The 15,655-nt window shown below is 51.3% G+C and overlaps 1 protein-coding gene across 5 annotated transcripts in view; it reads left to right on the top strand.

The window, feature by feature from the left end:
* Window positions 1-5,643: 5,643 nt before the first annotated feature.
* The window catches only part of STARD8 (StAR related lipid transfer domain containing 8), a 40,872-nt gene continuing 30,860 nt past the window's right edge, over window positions 5,644-15,655 (top strand). For 2 of the 5 annotated variants that reach the window (XR_006604575.1, XM_045072751.1), the window contains exon 1: window positions 5,644-5,852. Coding sequence is in view for 1 of the 5 variants with exons in the window: in XM_004777883.3 (XP_004777940.1) it covers window positions 5,735-5,852 (118 nt within the window). In the remaining 4 variants the exon portion in view is untranslated. Of the gene's footprint in view, window positions 5,853-12,986; window positions 13,258-15,655 lie in introns of those variants that run through there. The other 3 variants (XM_004777883.3, XM_013048646.2, XM_004777886.3) reach the window with 3 other exon arrangements.

The raw sequence follows: 15,655 nt of genomic DNA, 5'->3' as shown, positions 1-15,655 counted from the left end.
CCACGGTTTGCTGGCCCTTTGGACCAGTCATAAGAAGGCATGGATGCAGGAGGCAGATTAACGATCCCTGACTCGAAGACTACTCCTCTGACATAAACGCAAGGCCAGCTGCTAAATGGACAGAGCCCTCAACCCCTGAGCCATAGTGCAAGATAAGCATTACCATGGGACTGGTGGTGCACCCTGCCAGAGGATGGGAAGAGGAGGAGAGGACTCTGTGAGTTTTGACGGGGATAAAGGTGTAGGTACTAAGGCTGGGGAGTGGGGGTGGGGGGATGGCCAGGGGTAGACCCAGATAAAGGCAGAAAGAATTGTTGAAGTTTCAAATCTGCAGCCTACATGATTCAAGGGCAGGAAGAAAGACACGAAGCAGGGTGAAGGGCTAAGGGGCAATCCTGTCACTCATAAAGGCATATCACTGACACTTGCACTTTTGATCCCCATAACATTTTAGAGAGGTAGGTGTTATTGTCTCCATATAACAAGTGAGGAAACTGAGGCCCAGAGAGGTGATATAACATGTCATCAAGTGTTCAGGCTGGCATTCAGGGGAGCCCAGAGGTCTCAGTTGGTTAAGCTTCTGCTGTTGGCTCAGGTCATGATCCCGGGGTCCTGGGCTTGAGCCCTGTGTGCATCAGCCTCTTTGCTCACCTAAGAGTCTGCTTCTTCCTCTCCTTCTGCCTCTCCCCCTGCTCATGCACTTTCTCTCTCTTTCTCTCCCTCCCTCCCCCTCTCTCATGCTCTCAAATGAATAAAATCTTAAAAAAAAAAAAGCTGTTTTCATACCCAAGGGTGCTTTGAGAGTTGCAAAGCAGAGTTGCTTCCCATCCAGCTACCTGCTAAGACTTGGCCTCAGGGGCCTGGGAATGATCTTTCCCATTTTACAAAGGCCCGGAAAAGGTTGATTGTCATACAGGAGTCATACTGAAGCAGGGTGAGAGAGGGGAGAGGCTGAGGCTCAGGTCCCTCACCTATCTGCCTTCAACTGGAAAACTGCAGAAAGCTGCTAAAAGCAGTCCTCCTACTGTCATTTTCTCCACATCTAGTCATGTTTCCCTTTGTTTGCGGGGCAGAAAAAATTATTTCCATTTTCTAAGTTCGGTAACTTGCCAAAGGTCACAGAGCTACTGAGTGGTGGAACCAGGACTTGAGACCAGAGCTGTGCCCAGACTCCCCTCTGCTTTCCCACAAAGCGCATTTGGCCAGCAAGAGACAGACAGAGATATGTTCACTGAAGCATAATGTCTGAGACCCAAAGCAGCAAACTGGGGTAACAATTCAGCCCTTTGCACTTTTCCATCTGAACCTCTGAAGTGCCAAGGCAGTCCTGGGGCCTCTGAGGGAGAAAAGCAGAATCCAGTGAGCTCAGCTTTCCAGAGCAGATCCCAGAGTGCCAGCTTCTGTGGTGTACTCAATGCCCCATCAGCCCAAAGTTAGTCCAACCACACAAATGGCAGGATGGTGGACGGGCATGAGGGGGAGGGAGGCAGTTCTCTCTTCCCCTCTCCCTACCCGTGGTTGCATTTCATGCTCAGTCACCTTTACACTCCTCTATCCCGGTGACACTGGGGAAAGAAAACCCCAAATGTCTCAGGCAGCATTTGATTTGGTCAATGCCACTTTGGGGCCAGTCACTCATTCGTCCTCTCAATTGTCATCAGTCCTTTAGCCAATATCCCCTAAGTGCCAACTCAATGCCAAACTCCTTCCTGAGTAGCGGATATGCCATAAGTAATATAACACAGTCCTGGCCCTCAGAGAATTCACATTCTTATTGGAAAAGATAACTGAACTCAATATAGAATGACTGCTGAATAAACTGAGCTGTGGGAATATCCAGGTAAGGAAGGGCCGACGGTATTCACAGGAAGGGCTGCAGGAATATGTAGGACTTTGCCAGGTGCAGGAGATAGAGCAAATACCTTAGCCTCTATTGTGCCTCAGTTATCTCATCTGTAGAATGGGAGAGTAACTATGTGCAGGGTTTCTGTAAGAGTCCATGAGTGAAAATATGCAAACAGCTGAGAGCAGGACCAGGCACACAAAAAGCACCAATATACGTGTTTGTTAAAAAATAAATAAATAAATAAATAAATAAAAAGAGGGGGCGGCAAAAGAAAGAAGAATGAGCATTCTTGTGAGAGAGAAGATCCCATGTAACAAACACATCTGGAGGGGTAATGAAGTAGAGGGTATTCTGGGAATGCTTGCTGATTTGGCTGGGTGAGCTTGGGTGGCAGTTTGAATGTCAATATCAGAGGCATGGACTTGTCCCCTGTAGCTGAGTGGCAGCCATTTCCAAAGCTGGATCTTTGCCGCGGAGAGTGGCAGAGGAGTCCTATGTGAATCGTTAGCACTCTGGCTATCAGCCCAGTAGGTGCGAGGTCCGAGAGACTGCCACAGGCCAGAGTGTAGTCAGTTGCCACACATGAGAGGACAGGCCCTGTGCTTGGCCCCAGACCCTGGTTCAGCATCATCCGGGACAGGGTGGCTTGGTAGGGGAGACACTATGTATCTGCCCTCAAGGAGCTGCTCCTCTAATGGGAATGTGTCATGCCAAGAATCAACTCAATCATCCTGGTGGCAAGTGGTGGAGATGGGTGGGGAAGAGAGGCTCTGTTGTGGCCCAAGAGGCGCCATCCACAGAGCGGTGACAAGCCAAGGCTGTCAGTCTGTAGGGGTTTAAAGCCTAGGGGTCACTTACTTACAAGCTGTGTGACCTGGGGCTCATTGCTTAACCTCTCTGTGCTGTGGTTTTTCCACTAGAAAATAAGGGCAATAATAATCATCTTCCCTCCTCGTAGAATTGTCATGATGATTAAGTCATAAGTGGAAAGTGCTCAGAATGTTGGTTCATATAATAAGCTCTTCATTAATGTTAGCTCTTCTCAGTGACTAGGGGCCCACCATGTGCCAGGTGTGTGGTACCCATGAGGTAAAAGGCAGTTGCCTGGAGCACACAAATGCACAGGACCACTGAAGTGTCAACTTTCCTCAAAACAACATGGATGCGCACCAGAGTTAACCAGGAAATTCAAATAGGTGTTTAAGATAAGACCAGGGACTTCAAAGACATCCTCTGCATGGAACCAAAGCTTCCGGTTATGTCTTTGGCTCCCCCAGCGTTTCTAGGCATTCTTCCCCCTGAGCCATTAGGATTGTTGTGTATAAAAATTTTAGCCACACAGACACATGTGAGCTCACAGGACTTTAACGAGGGATCATTCTCCGGGATAATTCTGTCATGATACAGGTGAAAACTGAGGATCAGGGTTCAAATTCTGCCATCATCACTTATTAGCTGGGGGAACCTAGCAAGTCACGTTACCTTGGTCATCCCTCAGCTTCTCCATCTGTGCAAAGAGGGTGATGGCGATGATGATGACAATCGTAACAGTAACCTACTTTAGAGGGTTGTGGTAAAAATTAAATAGACGAATTCCCAAAGGACACCTGGAACCAGGCTGGGTATGTAGTTAGTGCTAAGTGCATGATAGCTTTTACTAAATCTGTTCTCACATTCTGTCCCACAACACTGGCAGGTAGATGTCTTCCCGTCCATTCCTTCAAGGAGGAAATTGAAGCCGGAAGTGGTTAGGTCACATGCCCCCCTCCTCTCTGCTCCAGAAGGCGCTCCTGCTGCGGGGAGAAGGTGGGAATAAATGAGCTCTGAGGTCTTCCCAGTTCCAAGTTTCTATGACTCAAGGAAAACTTTGGAGTCCCTTTCACACCACTGTTCTGGCTGGGGCTAGAGCAGCAGAACACAGGAAACGGGAGGGACCAGCCAGGGAGGGAGATGACTTAGCAGGGTAGGAAATGGCTGCTGCCGCCCTTCCTTCGAGGCCACTGCTCTGAGAGGCTGTGTCCTGCACTCCCACCCCACAAGAGAGCAAAAGGGAAACTCCTGTTTTTGGAGGAAGCTGACTGGGACCTCCTTTTCCTCAGAGGGGAACTTGGCCCCTGGGGCAGAGGCAGTCCCAGGACTTTGAGAAACTCAGAAGTCAAAGGCTTGGAAGTACCAAGCTGGGCGCAGACTGGGGCCTCCCTGTGGTTGCTTCTCCTGGCTAAGCTCGACCAGAATGGGGATTGTCAATAGACCAGAGGGTTCTGGGGGAGAGGAATGAGTTCCCCACTGATTTAGGATCGAATGGGAGAAAAGAATTCCATCAAGGAACAGGGCCTAGTAGAAGGAGTAGATGTGAGATCTCTCTTGACTGTGAAACAGACTCACTGTGTGATTTTGGGCAAGTTTTCTTCCCTGGGGGGGGAAGAATACGTTCATTCAATACTTTGTGAACCCTACTGTGTGCCAACACTGCTCCGGGGCAAAGGGAGACTGGTGTGGAGATCAACATGTTCATTTCTCATTCCTTTCCAGCTCTGACATGGCATCTATGAAAAGTGAGTGCAAATCTCATGCAAATAAGCACATACCAAGTCACAAACTCCTCTTCTGTTTCCTAGCCTGTCCCTCACAAATGGCGTTGCTTGGCCCTAGCCTAGTGGCACAAGGTATGGAGATGGGAAAGGGAAGAAGCTGTGACCTTCACCTGCGTATCCCTTCACCTGAGTCATGGGATTATTATCCTCATGTTACAGACAAGGAAATGGAGGCTCAGAGAGGGAAAACCACATGGGTTTTGCCCAGTAAGTGCAGAGCCACTATAAGATCTTGCCTCCTTACTGGCCACCACAAGAAGTGGAGCAGAAATAGCCAGGTCTGTGAGCTACTCCATCATAAACAAAGTTGGACAGAACTCCCCACCATCCCCAAATCAGGGCATGCAAATTTGCCTGCCTGGGTGGGGTGGAGGTGAGGGTAAGGAAAAGGGTCATGGAATTTAGGGTCCTGGTCCAGGTTTTCTTTGTGGCAGATCCTCAGCACTGATATCTTTGAGAATAGAAGTTAATCTTTCTTTAGAGCCTCGAAACAGCACTGCAACAGAGATAATTGTCCCACTGAGATGACAACTAAGTCATTTGCATTTTAGGGCGTCAGTTTTGCTTTCTCTAATGCAAGAGAGCCTATAAGAAAGGAATGCTTCTTCTCCTAAGGTCCAGGATATTCTGGGTGCTAGAAGGATTTCAGGTCATCCTTGTTGGAACCTAGGGTCCTGTTGCTCTGGTCAGACAGACAGAAAATGGGACTGGGAGAGTGCTAAGAAGCAGGGCGTGGAGGGGGCTGAGGAGCGAGTGAGTCAGTCAGTCCACCAAGTGGGCTAGAGCCACTGTTTCCCTCTCCATCCGGCTATTGCACAAGGTCTTCTGCCATGTCACGTGGTTGGCGAGGTGTGGGGGAGACAGGAGGTGCAGCGGCTGACCCTAGTGATGAGGTTTGGGGGAGGCGGGAGGTGGAGGGGCTGACTCTCACTACCTTGCACTGGCAGAGGACAGCAAAAAGGAGTGGGATCTGTGGTGAGATACCCCTCAAATTGGGGGCCAGTATGGGAAAGGCCAGACCCCAACCCGGGAGTGGAGACCTGATTGTGAGGCGCGAGGCAGAGTGGCAGAGCTCAATAAGTAACCTGAGGCCAGTGGAGGCTAGAGAAGGGGGGTTTTCTGCTCAAGGTGGGGGCGTGGAACTTTCTAGTCGTCGCTGAGTGGGCGGGGCAACTTGGGCCGTCATTCCCTCAGCCCCTCCCTACCTCCACTTGGCGCCGTCCTCGCCCCAGGCTCAGTGCGGGGACGACAACCCGAGGGACCAGCGCTCCGCTTGGGAGTCGCCGGTGAACTCATGGCTGAAGCCCCGGGCAGGGGGCCAGGCTTGCGGCTCCCAAAGCCCCCGACGAGGATGCCGTGGAAGCTGCGGGGTGCGAAGGGCGCTCGGTGGGACCCGCCGCACTGGAAGCCAGGTGAACAGAGCTGGGCGGACCTCTGCGGGAGGTCAGGGCTAGGCTTGCAAGTCGCTGGGAGCCTTGGCGCTGCCCTCCGGCTAAGCAGAACTCCAGTCCCCCTCGCCTCCGAATCTTTGGTTCCGGTCCCGCTTTCATCTATTTAGTTCTGCGTCCGTTTGTCTGAATCCCATCCCGGACTGGCACTCTCCTTTTTTCAGACCTTGCGTCCCCGCGCTCCTGCTTCCTTCTAATTCTTAGGCAGTTCTTGCTGTTTTTCAAGGTGCCCCCATCCTTTTATCCCAGCTGTCCATCGGGCTGCGCCCCTACCTGCCTCTCTCCCTTTGCCTTTATCCGCTACTCCCAAAAGACCAACATTTTAGTTGTTAACACATAGTAGGGATTTAATGAATTGTATGTCCCTTATCACTAGTCCTCTAGCACTTTTTTGTCTCCACCACTGGCGTCACACTTCCACCCTCCTGTCTGTCTTCCTGTCCCATTATATGTCTGACCTGCTTATGTTTTGACTTCATCCCTTCATCCTTCTGTGCTTCTATCCCTCTTTTTGTCTCTGGATCCTTGGGTCTCACTACCTAGTCAGTAGCTCCACACAGCCCCTGTCACTCCAGGGGACCCTTACTGCCTCACTCTGTCTCCTAGTTGCATGATGTGGGCCCGCCACCCTGGCAGCACCTTGATTGCCTAAAAGCTCCATCCCAAGGCCTGTTTCCACTCCAGTGGGTCTCCCAGTCTACCTGGCACTTTGTCTTTTTAAAAATTGAAAAAAGTACTGATTTTTCTGTGCTGTAAAAAAAATCTCCAGGCTCTGCTGCTTCCTTTTCCCCCAGTAAGTTCTCCCTTGCTCCTGCCCAAATGGCAGGGAGGAAATAGCAAACTGGGTTGGCTTTCTCAACATGGGTTTGTCATGGAACATGAACACTCTTGAAGGACAGGGCCTGCAGAAACCCTTAGAGCAGACTCTCTGATTGTACATATGTGGAGCCCAAGGCCCAGAGAGGGCAAGACTCTCAGCCAGGTCACACAGCTCCTCAGTAGTAAAAGGAGGGTAGAAGCCAGAGTTGCAGTGTCCTGGGCCCTGATCCAAGAGCCTTGATGGGGCCCAGGAGCCACTTTCCTGGTGTTTCCTGTGGGGTCGGTTCATCCGGAGATATCAAGTGTGAAACATGGGGGCCTTGCTGTCCCCTCTCTCCCTGTCCTCTGGGACCTGATCTGGCTGCCCCCTTGCCTGGGTTGGGTATTCTTTATCTGGGGACCACTGTTGTCCTTCCAGTGGTGTCAGAGCTCCATAAGGCAGAGACCCTGGCTGTTGGACCTACCTGCCTTGTTTTCTCCTCCCGTCCACCCCACCCCAATGCCTGGGTGCCCATGTTGACTGATACATTGATACATATGAACAGGGAATATATATATTCTCTATATGGGAATACACATATTCCTTCAGCCAGGAATGCCTGGCTGAAGATCAGCTCAGAATTTTTATTTAGTGAGTATGCGTGTTTGTGTTTTGGGATGTGTGTGTGGAGGGGGTAGCTATGCTTGGAGAAGAGCACACTGAGAGGGGCTTTAAGAGCTCAGAGCCTTAGATGAGTGGCCCTCGAGCATCACCATACATCCTATGCCTTCTCTGATGTCCCCACAGGCCTCTGTAGGCTATTCTTCAGGGGAAATAGACAGGGTGGGTGGCCCAGGGATCATTCTGTCTGCTTGAATTGAGAATACCAAGCCCTAGATCCTGGTAATCACAGGGCTGAACTGGGATAGACTCTGGGCAGGCCTGTGAAAGTGAATCCCCCCTCCCCCACCAGCCACCCTCCAACTTCATGGACACCATATCTGGTTGCAGCATGACGTCAGACCACAGTGGGTTGATGGGACAGCCTGTTGGGTAGGAAGGAAGAGCCCACTCATCCTCCTCCATTTCCTCCTCACCCTTTCTGTTTTGTCCCAGGAGCTGCTTCCCTTGAGGGACAAGTGGATAGGTCCCAGGCAAGGGGGCAGGATCCTGAGCTCTGTTCTGAGGCCGTGGGTGTCCACTGCTACCAGGTGAGCTGGAGGCAGTGCTGGAGGCAGGGATCAGGTCTCTAGACTTCTGGGCTCATTTGGTCCCAGCATCTGCCCTGCCTCTTTCTCTGCCTTTTACCTCAGCCTTCTCCTCCTTCCTTTTTCTCACTTTCCTCAACTTTTTCTCCTCATCCTTAGAGAACTCTTACACCCCCAAGTACTTCTAGTCCTCTGCAAAAGCTCCAGAGATGTTGGGTTTCTGGGATCCTCACCCCCTCCACAGGAACGAACACACAGAGAACCTCACAGAAGCAGAGAATGTTATGGAAAGAAGGTCCCTGGGGCATCTGGGTGGCTCAGCCAGTTAAGCATCTGACTGTCAATTTTACTCAGGTCACCATCTCAGGGGTGTGAGATTGCGCCCCTCATTGGGCTCTAGACCCTCTGCCCCTCCCCCTGCCTTTCCCTCCCCATTTCTCTCAAAAAGAAGAAAAGAAAAGAAAGAAAGCACCCAAGAAACCAGGACGCAGCTCTGTTTTTCCAGATGAGGAAACTGAGCCTGGCCAGGAAGGAGTGAACTCAAGGGCTGAAACTAAGTCAGGCAGAGGGGAATGTTGTTGAGGGAGCACTGGGAGGGTTTCTCTGGTTTCAGCTGCTTGCAGGTGTGCCTAAGGATGGAGTGGGGCAGGGAGAAAGCTTTCGTGTTAGAAGTTGACTTGTTTTTACTCATCTCACTGCACGGTGACTATCCTCTGAAGGGCAAATGAGGTGGGGGGTGGGGTGGGAGTGGACATCCTGCTCTGGGTATCTGTGGCAGGTTCACTAAGGGCTTAGCCCCTCTGTTTGTTTGAGAGGAGGCAGGCAGACCTCCCTGAGAGAATGGAGGGGTGCTCCATTTGCTTGCAGCAGAAAACCTCTGGCCTCTTTGAGACTGGCCAGTAAAGCCAAGTCAGGGGCCCATCCTGGGTGTGAAATGGTGCCTACCACACTGTCATGGCTCACTTGGGTTTGTTGCGTGGATGCTGGGGGCTGGCTTTCTAGCTGCTGTCGCTTTGCCTAGTATCTGTTGGAATGATGCGGGCAGGCTCTTGGGTGTCTGGAGAATAGTGGGAGGCAGAGACTGAGGGGGCTTGGGTTCTCCCTTTCCAGCTGCTTAGTCCAAGTGCTTGGAGGTTCATCATGAGCTGCCACCTACATTCCTTTCAATAGTTCCAGGAGGCAGGTGAGAGGGAATAAATGCATCTGAGTCCTAGCTTGGAGTTGGGGGGAGGGGATGTCCTGAGAGAGTAAGCAATCCCTCAAACTCCCCTGGCCTGTGCCTGGCTTAGCCAGTACCTCAGCTTTCCTCACAGCTAGCCCAGTGCTCCCAGCCCAGCACGGAGCTCCCCCTTTCAGGGTACTCTCTGGTGTGGGGTGGGCACAGCCATGGTGATCTCCTGGGCTGTGGGCTGAGAGGTGGTCTTTGTGCTCCTCCCAGGACTTAGCTCCATCTCCACTCCCACTTAGCAATGCACAGTGGAGTTCCTGTTACCCCTCACCTTTTCAAGACCCTCCCACTACCAATCCCTTTCTTCCTACACTGGCACTACTCTGGCTGCCTGTCTTGGTGCGAACGCCCCTACCATGGCATGGCATTTTTTTTTTTTTAAAGAGCTGTAACTGTCTCATGTTGTGGGGATCTGAGCAGTAGCCCTCGTTCATGAAGCTGGGCAGGGGCCCCAAAAACTTTGAAGAGCAGGCCTTTACCGTCCCAGGCTTGACTGGAGGCCTTTCAGACCTCAGACTGGAGGTCTGAGAAAATGTGTGCAGGTGTGAGGGCATCCGTGGTCCTGTGCTGTCCGGGGCTGGTCCAAGTGTAATTCATTTCCCCCTCATGGTTCCTACCTGCCTTCTTTCTTCTCAGCTGGGTTCCCTGGGAATTATTTGCTGCTGCTGCTGCTGCTGCTGCTGCTTTAGCTCCATGGAAAAAGGTAGTGGAAGCACCTGTTTAATCACCCTCAGCTGTTCCAGAGTGGAGCTACGGGTCTGCCTGCCACAGTCTGAAGGATGTCCATTCCTAGGCAGTAAGGGATCTAGGGGGCATTAGAAGTCCAGATAGACACTTATTGGAACCCATGTGTCTTGGAGTGTGGCTCACAGTCACGGCATCTGGAGTTTCTCTCTGCCACCTCCTAGAAGAAATGAGCTGGTTGGCCTTGGAAAAAAGCTGAGCTGCCCAACACCTTGCTTGCCCATCCCCTCACCTGCCACCACCCTTTACAGCCCACCCTCACATCCATTGTCTTAATTTTGCTTGATAGGGATTATGCTCTATCCTCATTTTACAGGTGAAAATCCTGACGGTTGGAGTGGCACAATGACTTTCCCTCCTTGACACAGCCAAAAAGTGGTAGAACTGGGAGTAGTATCCAGCACTTTCTCTTTATTGCTTAGTACCTCTGTCACTGTATCTAACACTTAGGAGCACTTACTGTGAGCTAGCCACCATTCTAAGTACAATTTAGCCCAGAGGATCCGCTTAACAGCCATATAAAGTCCGGACTGTGATTATCAGCCACATTTTACAGGTGAGGAAACTGAGACACAGAAAGGTGGAAAATAATTTGCATGAGGTCACATGGCTAATGAGTAGCAGAGTTGGGCTTTGGGCTTTGTGCTTGGGCTGTCTGGCTCCAGATTCCATCATACGGCTCTTTGTATGACACACCTGGGCTTGGATAGTGATAGAGGGAAGCCCTATGTCTAGGGCGTGGAAATGCATACATGCACCCCAAGGTTTTTCCACCTGCCCTCAGTCTGCCCTCATGCACTCTACATTACCCTGCTTAATGGCTGAGCTGGCATCTAAGGTAGTAGCAGCAGCAGCAGCATCACCCTAAGATATCCAGGCAGTAGTAGGGGCTTGTGGGAAAAGGGACACCTGGGGCCTAAAGGCTCCAGTTATCACCAGAGCCATTCAAGATGCAACCCAGGAGACTGTGAAGAGGTACCATTTCCTCATCTGTACCAGGCCCCATTACTGTATATCTGCTCCACACAAGACTCTGACTTAGGTAAGGGCCTGGGGGTAGATCAGAGAGCAAGGATTGAAGGCAACGAGTTATCTCCTTCTGAAGAGACTGAGTTCTTGCCTTTCTAAAGCTCATGGGTTAAGAGAAAGAGATCAAGAAAGACCCAAAGAAATAGCCTAGATATGGGCTACTCTATGCCAGGCACTGTGAAGTTCTTGTTCCACTTATTTATAGCAATTGCTATATTTTTACTTCTGTAGTTTTTCCTTTTTTAATTGTCTGGTTTGATTATTATTTTTTTAAGACACTACTGGGTGTCTCAGAATCCATCATCTCTGAGTCACTTAAATATATCTCCTAAAAGGTTATTGGGGTTTGGTCATTATTTATGTGATTGCAATTTCATTTCTTCATGGTTGGTTGTCCCTTGAATATCTTTCAACATTACTGAGAAACTACTGTGGACACTGCTTGGTGCTATGTGGTGGATGAAATTGGCTCTGACATGGCTTCCTCCCCATAGGGAAGCTATAAAGATACTGCAGGACCCACACTTTTTATATCCTTTTTGCATTTTTCAGAAACAAAATAAATTTGGCCCCAACTCAGGACCTTAGGGATGTCCACAAATATAACAGCCCAGCCTCAGGAAGGAGGTCATCTACCTTCCCACCCTTTACAGACATTCCTGACTCTGGGTAGGATTTTGTTTCCAGAAGTGAGTTCTGAAGTCTCATCTACAGGTCTCATCTACATCCAAAACCCACAGGGACCTGACTCATCTTGAACAAAGTGCCAGCTCCCGTCTTGCCATTGAGAGGAAAGAAGGGGTGCACCCTGGGCGTAGCCTTGCTTCAGCATTTCTCCTCTGATTCTCTCAGGACCACTAGGGAAGGAAGGTGGGAGAATTCCAATTTGTCTGAAGACCAAGACAGGAGGGGGCACACTTGCGGCTATGCCTATCTTTGCCATTGCCTGGGTGACCTTAACAAAGTTGTTGTCCTAATAAACATGAATTTTTGCTCTTGTCTGTGTTGGGTACTCTAGCAAAGAAATTAGGTGGATGTGGCCCCTGCTTTCCAGGAACTTCAGCTTCATTTCTCCCGTCTGTTAGGTATGGAGAAAATAACCCATGGATCTGATAGGTTAGCTTGAGTGAGTCATGTCTTCTCAGTTTCTGTATCTGTAAATGTGGAGGAGGGCAGCTGGATGGCACATTGTCTTGAGTACTCCCAGTCCCCACTAATAGGAGTCCTCAATTCGACAATAAAGTCATGGTTGTGAACTTGTAAACTTCGTGAGGAAAGACAAGAGGGAAATCAAATCTTAACACTCTTTCTCATAGAATTTAAATCAGCGGGGCACCTGGGTGGCTCAGTGGGTTAAGCCGCTGCCTTCGGCTCAGGTCATGATCTCGGGGTCCCGGAATCGAGTCCCGCATCGGGCTCTCTGCTCAGCGGGGAGCCTGCTTCCTCCTCTCTCTTTCTCTGCCTGCCTCACTGCCTACTTGTGATCTCTGTCAAATAAATAGGTAAAATCTTAAAAAAAAAAAAAGAACTTAAGTCAGCTTTCTGATGTCACACTCTTGGAAGCCCTCGCCTGTCATGATTAATGCATATGCCCCAAGTTGTCCATGCATTTCTCCCCGGAGGTAGAGTTTGGACTTGAGGCAGAGAGCTCGGGGTAGGCGGGAAGTTGCAGAATGCCGGGGGCTGAGCAAGGTGGGAATGGCAACTTCCTGCTCAAGTATTCAATGTCCAAGTTTCCCTCCCGGTTGTCCCTACTAATCGGAGATCTCACTGAAGTCTTCGGAATGCTCCATAAATTACCCGCAGCAAGCATCTGAACCTTGACGTGCACAGGCACATGTATTTAAATTCCCCAGACCGTGCCAGGCACATTCAGAACCTAATAAATAGTCTGTGCGCCTGGCCAGCCGCTTGCTCCTTCACCCCGCGCTGCTAGCTCTGGCTGTGGCTTCTCCCCGCCTACCCCTCTTCCCACCAGCAGTGTGACCTGAGGAAGAGGCCCCAGAGCGGTTATTATTGGAGGAGCTGGAAGGCAGCGCCCCGCCCACCACAATTTGGGCAACTTTCTGGGAAGTCCGGTGGGCCGGACTGCGCCCTCATTGGTGGAGGGGCCCGTAGGTGGGCGGGGCGTCCCTACCGCCCGACTTGCAGTCGTTCCCTCCCAACCTGAGCCGAAAGTGGCCTCTGGTTGACAACAGCTAAGCAGCCGCCGCAGCTGCTCCTCTGGCTGACACCATTACCCCCGCCCGACCCCAGGCTCCGCGCGTGCCCCAGCCAGGAGCAGTCCTTCCTGCACTCACCTCCTGCCCACTGGCCGCTGTGTCAGGGTCTCGAACCCCAAGTGGTGGACGCGGCCTCCAGGTAGGAGTTGGGGTGAAGTCAGGCAAAAATCCGGACCCACGGGGCCTCCCGGGGCCTTCCTGGGCCCCCTGGCCCGGCCTAGTCCCGGGAGCGCTCTGGCCCGCCCCCGCTCTTAGCGGTTCGGCCAGGCAGCGCACTCAGGAGCCACTTTCGCCCCGCCCCGGGATTTGGGGTCGGAGTCCCCGAAATTGGGGGATCCCCTGAGCCCGCTGGCAGCGCTTCTCCCCACGGAAGCCCCGCCAGTCGGGTGGTAGAAGGAGACTTTCCCTCGTTATCCCGGGCCTGGCCGGAGTCTGGAGCCCTAGCTCTGGGGCTTTGGAGGGGGGCTTGAACAGGGCAGGGGTGGCGGCCCTTCGGGCTCTGTGCCACCTCGCCTACCCTTTTCCTTCCTCTGCTATTGAGGGCATTTCCAGGAATCCCGGGTAGGGCCCTGTGGGCTTTCCCCTTGGCCATTGTCCTCCCTTCTGAGAAGCGCTCGTACTTTCCTGGTATTAAGGTGGCTGTGGGGATCAAGTAAAAACCTTTGGATAAGTCGCATCTTTCACGGTTCTGTGGCCCCATGAAGTCCCAAGTGGGTTTGGATTATGGAAGCTCTGAGGAAAGGCTTCCTTTTAGTGGAAGTTTTTGGGATTTCCAAATTAGGTAGTCTGGGGTTCTCTCCATTTCTCTTCTCCCAAGGCTCTTTAAAGTGGAGCACTGAATTAGGACTCAGGAATCTGGGGTTCGGCTACTAATTCATGTGACCTTAGGTAAGTCATGCTACTTCTCCCGGCCGAAGTGTTTTCAACAGCGCTCAACCCGAGGTCGTGGGTTGGATTTCAGTATCTAAAGGGCCAGTGTTTTCCATGACATTTTGACTTGTCCCACGGGTCCAAGCTCCTCACTGGTATAGGTAGGTAAAAGTTTGTCTTGGAGGTGCTTGGGGCGACAGGAACTATACAGATGGAAAGCTTTGTGGTGATTGTGCAGGCAAACCAGCAGGCAAACCAGCGGGAAGGGTGAGTAGGACAGCAGCCAGATTCAAGGTGGGGAGGAGTGGGGCCAACTCAGAGCCTGGGACCCCAGAGGTTGGGCTGGAAAAGCCTGGCTTTCTCTGTCCCCCTTGGAGCCCCGAGGTCTGCCCACCTAGGAGGAGAGGGTGATGAGTCACACCCAGGGCTATTTTCAAACCCTGACTCCTACTGTGGGACCTGTTGCCGCCCCCACTCTGAGGGTTGCTCTCTCCACCCACCATCTTTTCTTGTTGCTCTCTGAATTTTCCCCTCATTTCCATCTGCCTGGAATAAAGGAGAGGCAATTTCTATCTGGGGGTGGAAAGGCAGACAGCCCAAGGGCATAGAGAAAGAGGCATGGCTGCAAGTGGTTTATGAATGGAAGATGGAGCAAGTGGGTAAGAGTGTGATGGGAATGGTGTTGGGGTTTGGGGGTTTTTTACCCTAAAGCTGTAGCTACCATATCACTGGGCATTCTGGGTTTGGAGCTCATTTCCGGGATTTGATGTCCAATTTTGTTCCCGATTTGGGGTTTGGCATTTCTGCTCCCTGGACCTCTGTCATTAGGGCTAGTAAACACCACATGGACAGAATCCCATTTGCCCTCATCGCTGGCCTTATGTCCACCTCTTAAGCAACTCTTTGAGAAGAATGCTCAACCTCCCTGTGCATCTGCAGCTCCCCTGCCCCACCAGGAGAGGAGACAGGGTTGAGAGATAGCTGGAGATGCTTAGAGCAAGAAGAGGAGCAGAAGGTGCACAAAGGGGCTGTGTATCTTGTGGGAGTGCTGGAGAGTGGGGCATGAGTTGAGCAGGGTGGATGGAAGAACTTTCTTAATTAAAGCACACTTCGGGAGTTTGAGCACAGGAGCAAAGAGGGTGCCACAAAGAGGCCTGAACTTTGACCTTCTCTGCCTTCTTGAAGTTTTAAAGTTCCACCCTTAGGGATAGGGATTGGAGAGGGAGCATAGGACCCCTGGAGCCAGCTACAGGGATACCAGCAGCAACACAAAAGCTAGAAGGTTCCACGGGAGCAGAGGATTGTTTCTGTAATCTGGATGCTATTGCAGCTGCTGGTGCTGTTCTGCTAGGACACTCTTGGAGTTCACTGTTCTGGAATGTTCAGGTTCAGTGGATGGCAGGTTTAACAAATGAAGACTGTGCCCTCACTTTTTTGGAGAAGGTGGGGCAAGGGGTCTTTGGCTGGAAGAAGGAATTGCCTCTAGCTTGAATAAAAGAGAACTTTTTCTTTGGACTCTAAGTTTGGGTAAGATGGAGTGTCTTGGCCCTGGGCCCAGGCCCTGGGGAGGCCATTATCAGATAAAATAGAGATAAATGATCTAAAAAATCCAAGGGCTCTAGGATGGGAAGTGTGAGCTCCCCCACTCTGCAGCCCTAAACAAAGTA

Source organism: Mustela putorius, unplaced genomic scaffold (assembly GCF_011764305.1).
Source record: "Mustela putorius furo isolate JIRA1106 unplaced genomic scaffold, ASM1176430v1.1 tig00004053_pilon_pilon_pilon, whole genome shotgun sequence".
Classification (NCBI taxonomy): Eukaryota; Metazoa; Chordata; class Mammalia; order Carnivora; family Mustelidae; genus Mustela; species Mustela putorius.
Note: the sequence above shows the minus strand (reverse complement) of the source record. Positions and strands in the feature narration are given on the sequence as shown.